We start from the raw sequence: 12,510 nt of genomic DNA, 5'->3' as shown, positions 1-12,510 counted from the left end.
AATGGCTTATGGAGCTGGAACAAGTCCACAGACTGGATGTTAGCTATCCCTGCACTAGATAGATGCATTCTGCATACATAGCAAAACTAATCCTTTGCTCCAACATGCTCTTAGTCCATTTGCATTTGCTAGCAACTCTGCATGAGTCTGTTAGCAAGATACAGTAGATTTTGTCTGCTTGTAAATATGCTACATATGACTCTCAAGTAGAACTGAACAGTAATTTTGTATATAGCTTGCCCTATGCTAAAAATGAATTAATCAGTTCCCAAAGTTGAGGAAATTATTAAATGGTAACTACTGAAAAAATGCCATTCATGCATTCCACTTCATGAAATCGAAAGCTCCCAGAGTAGTTTTACAATGGTCTGGTTTGTACAGCATAGTAAGCCAAATTTGGTTTATCAAAACTGCATGATTATATATGCTCCCAGAGTGGAGTACTCCCCACACCAGTCCTTTTTACTGCTGTGTCACATTGAACCAAGCCAAGGTTTAGCTTAATATGTCATCCTAATCGCGTTAAGGCTAGTTCTTGGCTACAGGTCATGGTTAGTGAGGAGAGTCTTTTGTATGTATGTAGATATAGATATAGATATATCAGAGAATACTAGTTCCCAGAAGCAACAGCAATGCCCTGGACCTTCAAGTTCCCAAAAACTAGAATTGTTTTCTTTCTCCCTGGTGAAATTTATAATGTACAGTTTCTAGGTGCTTAGGCTCATATGCTCTGCACAACAAGAGAACGTAGCTCATAATGCTATATTTGCTTCTTGTGTGGACAGAGGGGGTGCCTGGAAATAGGCTATTGCATGTTCATGCAACACGAAATGATGTGAGAGTGAATGGTTACCCATATATCATCCATTTATTTATTTATAATTTTATTTGTTTATAAATATATTTGCATACTGCTATTTCAGTTAAAAACATCAAAGCAGTTTACATGTTTTTTCAAAAACCCATACAGTAAAAACCATTAAAAATACAGTAAAAAGAGAGGCCAACTATTGAAAAAGACATTTTAATTGCCTGCATAAGCCTGGCAGAACAGAACTTTTTCCAGCAGGTATTTAAAAGTTAAAACAGAGGCATCTGCTAAATCTCTGTTGGCAGAGCATTCCAGAGAGCTGGGCCGATGAACTGAAGGCTCAATTTCATGTCAATGTTAAATGAACCTTGCCAACTTGGGGGATGGCCAAAGCTGCTCTTGGTGATGATCTCAGTAATCAAGCTTGGATATAAGAGTTCAGGCGGTTCCTAAGATACTCTGGACCTAGGTTTTCAGGGCTTTGTAAATTAATACAAGGACCTTGAACCTGGCTCGGTAGTAGATGGGCAGCCAGTGCAGATGTTTTAAGAGTAGTGTCATATGTTGTTGGTCATGTGCTCCCATCAGCAATCTGGCTGCTGAATTTTGCACCAGCTAAAACTTCCAAACCAGGGTCAATGGTAGCCCCACATAGAATTCATTGCAGTAATCCAGCTTCAGTGTTATCAACGCATGTACTACAGAGGTCAGGCTATCCCTGTCCAGAAATGGCCATAGCTGATGAACCAGACAAAGGCAGTCCTAGCCACAGAGAATACCTGGGCCTCTAGTGACAAAGGTGAATCCAGGAGTACCCCTAAGCTGTGGACCTGCTCCTTCAGAAGAAGCGCAACCCCATCCAGAACAGATAATTTGCCTATCTCCCAGACATGGGAACCACCTACCCAAACAGCCTCCATCTTCTGAGGATCCAAGCAGTTTATAAGCCCCCATCCAGTCAACTACAACATTTAGTCAGAGATCCAGAGAGTCCACAGCCTCTCCTGATTCAGATGTTATGGAGAAACAGAGCTGCTGTCCTGCCCAGAGCCCAAGACATGAGACGGAGGCAGGACTTGGTTTAATTCTTGTTTTATTAGGGTGATGCTTACATCCAAAGCAGTGCACTTCATAAACCTGTCTACTCTAGCTCACTACTTTCCCTAGCTAAACTACCTAATCAGTCTCTGCAGTGTGTGGGGAGAGTTGAATCAGCACTAGAGCCTGGGCAGGCACCTGCTTAAGTAGGGAAGGTCTTCACTCGTAAACGATGGCTCCTCTGAAGTTCCACCCTCTCAAGGTCCCTTTTCTCGCACCATCTCGTGAGGGGGGTGGGGCTTCACTAGGTGATGGCTCGGCTTCAGGGAGTGGGAAGCTGGTTGGCGGAGAAGCGTTTGAAGTTCCAGGTGGGGATTCCTGCGGGGGCATGGTTGGCACATGCGAGGGGTTGCTTCCCAACAGCTCAGGTGGGGGGCTCGCAGGCGGAGTGGGAACTGCGTCAATGAGGGGGCTGGCCTTAGGAGTCTGCAGGCTGACTGCACTCTCCCTTCAATGCTCCCAGGGACCTCGCCCTCATCTGACTCCTCTCCCTCAGCTAACTCCTCTTGTGCCTGGGGTGCAACAGCTGCGTGTCATCAGCATACTGCTGACACCTTGCTCCAAAAATTCCTAACAACGGCTCCCAACAGCTTCATATAGATGTTCAATAGCACTGGGGAGAGAATAGTACTCTGTAAAACCCCATAGCACAAGTCCCAGGGGGCCGAGGAACACTCACCTAGTGCTTCTGTCTGGATGTAGCACTGAAGGTAAGGGCGGAATCACCATAATACAGTGCCTCCGATACCCATACCACCAAGTCAGTCCAGGAAGATATTGTGGTCAGTGGTATCAATGCTAATGACAGATTGAACAAAAGTAGCAGGGTCACACTCCCCGTCTTTCTCACAATAAAGGTCATCCATCAGGGCTACCAAGGCTGATTCTGTTCCAAAACTGAGTCTGAATCCAGATTGTGATGGATCTAGATAATCAGTCTCATCCAGAAATATCTGCAGTTGCTCTACAACCACCTTCTCCACCACCTGTGCCAAGAAAGGGGTGTTGGTGACTGGTCTATAGTTGTTGCACTCCATGGGGTGACCCATTCAGTCACCCACTCTGGCTAGCTTAAATAAGTTAGGATGTAAAAGGATCTAATGAGCAAGCAGTCAGGCACATCACTACAAGCATCTTGTCCACAACATCAGGCCACATTAACTGGAATTGATCCCACTGGGTTCGTTGCACTGGACACCTCATCTGGAACTGCCACAATAGCAGTGTCTAAATTACTTTGGAGCTGAGCAACTTTAAAATGCTTAGCCAGCCAGATACAGCCAGACACTGTGTGCTCCAGAGGTCGCCCCCCTGGTCAGGAGTGATCAACTTCCAGACCACATGGAACAACTCAGCTGGGCAGCTCCTTGAAGATGCAATGGAGGCAGCAAAGTAGGATCTCTCTGCAGCCCCACCACCACCACATGGTAGGCCCAATTACGAGCCTGAACGCATGCTCGGTCAGCTCCGGAGCAAGATGTGTGCCACTTACACTTTAGCCCTTGCCTGGTCCCTTTCATCAACTGCAGATCGTCAATATATCAAAGAGCAAAGCAGGCTCCACAGCACTGGAGAGGGCCCTCAGAAGCAATCATGTTAATGGCCCTACGAGTCTCACCATTCCATAGTGAGACTAGGGTCTCAACAGGGTCACCTGTTCTATCCACTGGAAAATCTCCCAGGAATTTCTCAGATTTCAACAGTCTCCAGGGGTGGACCATCCTAACTGGTCCCCCACCCCTGCAGAGGAGAATTGTTGCTGCAAGACCAAACCTCACTAGGAAGTTATCTGACCATGACAAATGGGGTAATATCCATCCCACCAATTTCCAGACCACCACCCTCCCCACATGGAGCAAAGACTAGATCAAGGGTCTATCCCGCTGTTTGTGTTGGATTGATCATAGTTGCCATGGATGTCATGAACTCCCGAGTTGGACCTGAGGCAGCCTCAGCATGAATGTTGAAGTCCCCCAAAACTACCATTCTGGGTTCCTCCAACACCACACCCAAGACAACCTCCGCCAGCTCAGTCAGGGAGGCTGTTGAACAGTAGGGTGGGTGGTACATCAGCAACATCCTTCATTTGTCTCTTTGGCCCAACACCAGATGCAGGCCGTCCAGTCCCACTCCAAGAGAGAGGGGTTTCCCAATGATACTTATGCTGCTTGCCCAGCTTTTATTATTGTTATATGTTGTAAAATCAGTTACAGAAACCCATTTTGAGTCTATTTTGGGATGTCCTTAAATAGTATGCTCTCTTTTCCTTAGACAATGCTAAACAGAGTTGATGGGCAAATAAAAAAATAGCGAGATACTAAAAGAAATCTAATTTAAATCAATTTTACATCTACCTCGTTAAGATTTTAATAAAAATATTATCAAAAGAATAGCTGCCTGCTCCCAAACAGAAATGATGCTTTTGTCATTAATACATAGTTTCCTCTTTTATTACATTTCATCACTCATTTGGAGGTGTCTTCTTTCCTAGTTGAAGAGAATTAAAGTCACCCTTGGGAATCCAACAAGATACTAATGAAGATAGGAGATGAGCAAATCAATGTATGCATTATTAAGATAGTGGGAAGAATACCTTTATGGCCCAGGTGTTCATGACAAATAGAAGGGTTTAAATAAAGTAGTTTACTTGTTCTTTTGTCAGGTCATATATTATGCGTGTTTGATTTTCTCCGCAGTCACCACCAAAGTGTGGAAGATGTTTTGGAATTCAATAAAATTAATCATTGGTTGTAAATTAGACATACATTTGGGCTAATTTTGTTATCTATGATAATCAGCTTTTTTCTGGCATGAATTGCCAGGGATCTATGGATATAAATTCTTTTCGTGATCTTTTTTTTAAAAAGTTATTATTTGGCAATTAAGGGCATCAATATTAGCTACTATAGTTGAATTAATATACAATTCTAAAAAGGATCCTAGTATAGAAAAACAATACAGCAGGAATTTCCTGTCCAGGCACAACACTGATTTAACAGTCTTTTGCTTTATCTGACCTTACATTTACAGACTGGGATGAAAATTATTAAGATGAAGTATTAGAATGAAATACTTAAGAGGTACAGCCACATATTGGATGAATACAAGGGGAAATATCTTCCGTGCAAGAATAGTTTAGCAGAGGAAAAATAGAGGGCAGGCAATGGTTTCCAATGGTGACTTTTGATACCTTAAGTCTTTTAGGTCATTTCATTGTAATAGTTTTGTGAACTCCACTTCTGATAGAACCCAGAATACAAATATGGAAAAGGAACATAACATGCTGGTTTACAGTTCTGGAAATCATTATTCCACTTATAAAGCATACAAAAAATTCCATCTAATGTAATCTAATGTTTTGGTTTGCCCTCTCAATGAGTTTTTTTTTTTACATTGTGCTTGTAAGTACAATATACACAAAGGGAAGGTCATTAACGTATAATGAAGCAAGCACTTGATGGGGGGGGAGTTGCAGAAGATAAGAAATGGGAAAGATAAAAGGTCTATGAACTGTCTGTAGAGTGAGCAGACCAGAGAAGGTGTGCATAGTCTGTTGCTAGCTATGCTGTAGCCAAGAATAGGTGGTGGAAACAGGGAGAAAGGATATGGTATCCTGGCTCAGAATGGCAAATAGACGAGAGGCCACAGACTGGTGGAAGGTTCAGGTTAAGGACTCTCAGAGCCTGAAAGGAAGGTACAATTCAGAGCTCTAAATGGGTGTTGCACAAAAGCAGGATGAGCCTAAGCAGCATCAAAGTGTGGCAGTTATACCAAAATTACATTGACAGCTCATTTGAATCCAACTGCTGGAGTGACTACCCTTCTTTGAGGAAAAGCAGTCAATTGCGTATGGACCCTTGTGATGTAAAAGTGCCTCCAACTAGCTCAAAATTAACAGTTATATGGAAGAGGACAGCAAAGAGCTTTGGGTGGATGGGAATCTAGTGTTTACACCTGCATACAAGCACACATCCAGGCCGAGAAGGTGATGCCAGCAAGATCTATACATTGAGCAAACTTTGTATTTACAAACTCCTCTTGTGCAGCCTGATGGTAGGCATGAATTTTACTCTGAGAGAAGGTTTATTAAAGAGCTCAATAGCTTCTAGGATCCTGTCAGCATAATGTTAGAAGGTTAGAGAAATACCTTCTGCTCATGAAGCAGTCTGACATGCAGGGGAACAGTAATGTATCAGGTTGGTTTCCACATGCGGAGTCAAGATATTTTGAACAGGTGTTTTGCTCCGTTTAGGGGTATTTGTATTACATTTGTGATATTCGTGCAGATCTTGGGGTACCTCACTCTTGTTTGTTCATGATCAGAGGAAAACAAAATGCTGAGAAAATGTGAAATTGAGTAAAGGAGAGAGGTAAAGGGAGGAGTGAAGTATGAGAGGAACTAAGTAACATATGGAGTCATTGCTCACAAAGACCAGAAAATTGTGCTATGTAAATGTGAAGGCATAAGGGAGGTACTCCACTGATTATAAGTGATATTTTTTTTACCACAAATAACCCAGGGAGAAACATGGGACTTCCAAGTATTGTAAGATAATCCTCTTGGCCACCAAAGCAACTCTTATGTCTAAAGTTTAGGGAGTGCCAAAACAGCAGGTAAATATCCTAGCAATCTACTTCTAGGAAATTAAGGTTGCAATATACACTCTTAGGAAATGATCTACACTAAACACAGTGGGACTTAGTTCTGCATGGGCCTGTGCAGTAGGACTTAATCCTATGCATACGTATCTGGGAGTAAGCTTCACCGAGCATAGTAGAACTTACCTCCATTAAGACCCATTATGCACTGTAACAGAAACTATGGGCAAGGAGAATTTTCTTACCATTTTATCACTGTGTAAATGATACAACTATATCAGTGTTCAATATGCTACAGAACACTTTGTAGTTATAATTATTTGGACAGTAACCCAAGTCTACTAAATTTTGCTCCTTAGAGCAAAGTGTTAATATGGCCATGCTGCTGAACTACTTTTTGTGACAAAGTTGTCAGCAACAACAAAGTTATGGCTATGAATCACTATGGATTTCATTTTATGTTCTAGGAAATAGTTTGCCTCTTAGGCAGTATTAGCTGTGCCAGCACTGTTAAACATAATGCCAGCTAAAACTTTGTCCCTCCAGCAAGATTTCAAAGTTCCACGAAGTCCGATATAAGTCACAGAAGGAGTCCAGTTTAACAGCAAACCATTTAATCAGAGTGTCTTTCCATTTTCAGCACAGTACATGTTCACTGGTCTGAAGAATAAGACAATCTTGAAATGTTCTGGATTTTTTTCTTTTCTTTTCCCCCCTTGTTTTTACAAAGGAAAAAACATCTCCCCACCCCCACCCCCAAAAAAGTTCTGGAATTATTTCATCTTTTCTTGTTTCTTTCCATCATTGACCTGTTTGCTGCACATAAACTAGACTGAAATTAATATGGGAAACGTTGTGCATAAAGGTGACAAAATGAGCAACTAGCATGCCAGTTTACATTTGTATTGTTTCATTTCCAGGCCTTTAAGAGGGAATTAAAAATGAAAGAACCTGCTATCCTGAGTGCACTTGAAACAGTACGAATTTTCCTAGCAGAACAGCCTTTGGAGGGACTAGAAAAGCTCTACCAGGAGCCTAGAGGTAATTGAATGTAAAGCTGTAATAACATATTGATAGAGGGATAAGCAATGACTAAAGGATCCATAAATTCTTGTTGTCAGTGACAGGGCATCTCCTACATATTTGCAAGCTTAGATAGGGAAAGAGGAGGGCAAGAGAGACATAAGCACTCAGTAATCTGTTTGCATATTTATGAATGCATCTTGACAAGGGGGGAAACAATTTTGTGCAAATTCACCATGCATTTAGAACAATTTATTACTCATCCATTTTAAAATTTCATATCCCTTGGGATACAACCTATTGTTCTAGAATGATGAGGGACCCTAAAACTGAAATAACTTGCTAATTTTCAAGCTCAGAGCCTTTTCATACTTAGCATTTGCAGTCTTATTACTGTTTCCAAGTAGTCCAGTCCTATGCCATTTCAGTAGCATATAATAAAACTGGATGACATGACTACTTGAAAACAGCAGTGGATTAGCCAGGGCTGAATATCCCTGCATATCCTATTTGAACAGCTTTACACAGTGGGTGCTAATAGTATAGATATTTTGAGATTTCTGGTTATATGAAATATACCTGATAGCTTTCAAATGTTCTTTAAATTTGTGCATAGCTTTTCTATGCAAGATCGAACTGTTATTGTACTTCACTTTTAGAGCTGCCTCTGGAGGAAAGAGCCCAGAATGTCACTCGACTCCTACGAAGGCAGGCAGATGAGGTCAAAACAGAATGGGATAAATTGAATCTACAGTCTGCTGAATGGCAAAAAAAGATTGATGAAGCTCTTGAAAGACTGCAAGAACTTCAAGAGGCAATGGATGAGCTGGACCTGAAGCTACATCAGGCTGAAGCTCTCAAGGGGTCTTGGCAGCCAGTGGGGGATTTGCTAATTGACTCTCTCCAGGATCACCTGGAAAAACTCAAGGTAAAACTATGCTTCCACTCATCAGCACTAGTGAAAGATATGTTTGCCATACTTCTATTATTTGTTTCCCCTCAAGGCTAAGTGAAAAGATTCATGATTATTTTTATTATTTGCAAAATATATAAATATAAAACTCTTGAGCTTGTAAAAAAATTAAAGGTGAAAAATGAAATAGTAAATTTAATCAAAAGTTCTACTGATATGTCACCATCTTCAACATCAAAAATAATATGCCATAAAATTTAGAATAGAAACAAAAGATTGAAAAATTATTATACATACATGTTATACATAAATCAAATCAAATTGGTCTAGAATTGTTTTTTCGAGAGACACAATGTCCTCCATTTGATCTTAACAGAACTGAATATTTTTTCTTTCGATACAGCATTCAAAATGCCAGCTACCATGGTCTGAGTAAAACAATGATTGTCTCAGGGCCATTTCATATGTTACAGCCCTTGACAAAGACAGCCAAAACATGCTTTCATGGATGTAACCATGTGTGACATCCTAGTTGCATGGAGAATCTTCACCCCAGGATTTATTGCTACCAAGATTATGCAGATCAGGCCATCACATGCCTTGTAAGACACTTGCAAATGTCACATTTTCTGAGTGGAATGCAGTCATCCAGCAACCTCCACAATCCTGCAGCAGCCTCCACGTAGGGGCCATGAAGTCTGAAATGGCCTTCAGGAGATATTGAAGGTCAAGAGGGACACTGCGGCATAAAGCAAATAGTGTTGAACAGTCTTACTGACTGATAGAAAGAAATACTCTGAAGAACATTACCCTAATTCTGCTGAATAAACATGATGTAGAAAATAGTTCAACTCCAAATAGGCCAAAACCTATATTACTCAAATTTGAACATGTTCAGATCATTTTACATTCTTGGTGACATTAGAGAAAACTATATATTTTTATTGACGTGTGATAAGGTTGGTTCTCTCAGAAAATATGTATTATTTGCCACACTGAGTAGAGATGTAAGGCTTTAGCCAATAACAAATTGTAGTTTTTCATAGCAAGAATGGCTAACATAGCAAGCAATCTTTATTTTCCATGGTGGCTTGCCTATTTCTATGATGAAGTCATAATTCCACACATATTTTTCCAGATGACACACATTAGACTCTGTAGATATTCCTCATTAAGCTACTTTCTGTGTTAAGGATTGCTTGTGGTAGCACATGCTGTTTTATTGCTATATTAAATATGGAAAAAAGATTTTTAGTGCTTTTGAGTGCTTCCTCTTTCATAATTAGTGTCACTGTGTCATACAATGTATTATTGCAGTATTAGTTATTCCTTTTGTAGTACTTGACGGTAAGCAGCATAACATGGAAACTGAAGCTTATTGTTTTATTCCAGATATATTTTGTATAGTAGAATAAAATAGTTGCATCAGGCATCTCTTTCAGTTTCAATAGAATTCCCCCTGTTCACACCAAAGCTTATAATCAATCTCATTTAAATTGGCCAGCTTCCCTTAAAAAGTGTCTTATTAAGTTCTTCTTGCAGAGCCTTAAATACTACTTGATAATACTGCTGTTGTTACTCTTTTAGTAAAGTAGGTGCTTTAGTGTGTATGACTGCTAAATAGTGTGTGGACAGGCACGTTGCCAAACTTGCCAAGGCAGAGAACATTAGGGCAAATTGGGCACTGCCCCACCAACCTCAGTCAGCCCCCAACTGCCTACCTTCTTATTTATAACCAGTCCATGGGTGGCACTGGCTGTCACCTCCTTGTCCTTAGTCTCAGTCTTGCCACTGAACAGGAAGGAGGATAGAAACAAAACTCAGATTAGTTGTTTCTGCCTGTAATTGGCTCTGGGTCCACTTAATGTTGGGGTTCCTGCCTCCCGCCCTTACAGTCCCAATAGACACCAGCCACCACTGGAGGTATGCATGCGATTATTCTGGATTATATATCAATTTCATGTTGATAAAATAACCCAACATGAGAAAAAATATCTGGCCTCAAACAAGATGATGAAGAGAAACAGTTCGAAGAATACAAATGAAGCATTCTTTGTGGAGAGAGAGAGAGAGAGAGAGAGAGATGAGTAAGCGAAAGACAGTTGGTTACAATAGAAAATGAGTTTGTCTGAAAAATCATAGCTGATTTTTCACAACCATTACATATTTTATGAGAGAAATTACTGAACCACAGATGAATTTCTGAGTTTGGGGTGCAGGGAGGAGGGATATTGCAGCATGATATGAGGGGGGTAATAGTAATAATGCACAGGGAAGTATAAAAAATGTAAACAGACAAAAGGATGTGAAACCAAAATAATATAAGGAATAAAAATAAGTACATTGTAAAAACAGGAAAGGTAAGAAAACAGAACACTGCAATTCAATATAAACAAGTGTAAAATTATGCATATTGGGGCAAAAAATCTTAATTTCACATATACGCTCATGGGGTCTGAACTGGTGGTGACAGACCAGGAGAGAGACCTTGGGGTTGTAGTGGACAGCATGATGAAAATGTCGACCCAGTGTGCGGCAGCTGTGAAAAAAGCAAATTCCATGCTAGGGATAATTAGGAAAGGTATTGAAAATAAAACAGCCGATATCATAATGCCATTGTATAAATCTATGGTGCGGCTGAATTTGGAATACTGTATACAGTTCTGGTCGCCTCATCTCAAAAAGGATATTATAGAGTTGGAAAAGGTTCAGAAGAGGGCAACCAGAATGATCAAGGGGATGGAGCGACTCCCTTATGAGGAAAGGTTACAGCATTTGGGCCTTTTTAGTTTAGAGAAAAGGCAGGTCAGAGAAGACATGATAGAAGTGTATAAAATTATGCATGGCATTGAGAAAGTGGATAGAGAAAAGTTTTTCTCCCTCTCTCATAATACTAGAACTTGTGGACATTCAAAGAAGCTGAATGTTGGAAGATTCAGGACAGACAAAAGGAAGTACTTCTTTACTCAGCACATAGTTAAATGATGGAATTTGCTCCCACGGGACCCAGTAATGGCCACCAGCTTGGATGGCTTTAAAAGAAGATTAGACAAATTCATGGAGGACAGGGCTATCAATGGCTACTAGCCATGATGGCTGTGCTCTGCCACCCTAGTCAGAGGCAGTATGTTTCTGAAAACCAGTTGCTGGAAGCCTCAGGAGGGGAGAGTGTTCTTGCACTCGGGTCCTGCTTGCGGGCTTCCCCCAGGCACCTGGTTGGCCACTGTGAGAACAGGATGCTGGACGAGATGGGCCACTGGCCTGATCCAGCAGGCTCTTCTTATGTTCTTATGATAGTCAGAAAGTACAAGTGGGATCAGCAACAAACTTTTGCAATATTACTTCAACCCCAAAGAAGATTGCTCTTGTTCTGGTTTCCACCTAGCTTGAAATCTTTGTTGTCCTCTTGAGACGAGGATGGGTGTGAGTTTCAGGAGGGGGAAAGAGAAAGTGACATCTTGTCCCCATTTCTCCTGGCTGGGCTTCTTCTGCTATGCTAAGAGCTATAGGTAGCATGTGATTGTGAAACACCATTGCTTGATATCCTGAAGAGACATCTCCAGTCAGAATACGTAATATACATAAGCCATACAATGCTTCTACTTGAGGGCTGCTAGGCCCAACTGTGAGCTTTTCGTGGGTATATGGTCAGTTCCTGGAGAGTGGGAAAGGCAAAAGGTGTCCTTTTTCCGTTATTCATCATGATGTATCCTTTGAAGGGTGCTTATATCCCATGAAGGGTGCTTATAAAGGCATATTTTTAGCATTGTTGTGCTGCTGGTATGATAGAATTTGGTAATTCAACTGAAGCTTGTAAACTGTAAAGTTGGGTACAAAGTACAAAGACTATGTTGTTGTTATGTGCCTTCAAGTCAACTACGACTTATGGCGACCCTATGAATCAGTGACCTCCAACATCATCTGTCGTGAACCACCCTGTTCAGATCTTGTAAGTTCAGGTCTGTGGCTTTATGGAATCAATCCATCTCTTGTTTGGCCTTCCTCTTTTTATACTCCCTTCTGTTTTTCCCAGCATTATTGTCTGTTCTAGTGAATCATGTCTTCT

At 41.0% G+C, this 12,510-nt stretch overlaps 1 protein-coding gene across 13 annotated transcripts in view; it reads left to right on the top strand.

The window, feature by feature from the left end:
• DMD (dystrophin) overlaps positions 1-12,510 on the top strand; it is a 2,032,119-nt gene that overhangs the window by 1,700,880 nt on the left and 318,729 nt on the right. For all 13 annotated transcript variants that reach the window (XM_061627388.1, XM_061627390.1, XM_061627384.1 and 10 more), the window contains 2 exons: positions 7,429-7,549; positions 8,191-8,459. In XM_061627388.1, coding sequence (XP_061483372.1) covers positions 7,429-7,549; positions 8,191-8,459 — 390 coding nt within the window. The remainder of the gene's footprint in view (positions 1-7,428; positions 7,550-8,190; positions 8,460-12,510) is intronic.

Source organism: Rhineura floridana, chromosome 5, assembly GCF_030035675.1.
Source record: "Rhineura floridana isolate rRhiFlo1 chromosome 5, rRhiFlo1.hap2, whole genome shotgun sequence".
Lineage (NCBI taxonomy): Eukaryota > Metazoa > Chordata > Lepidosauria > Squamata > Rhineuridae > Rhineura > Rhineura floridana.
Note: the sequence above shows the minus strand (reverse complement) of the source record. Positions and strands in the feature narration are given on the sequence as shown.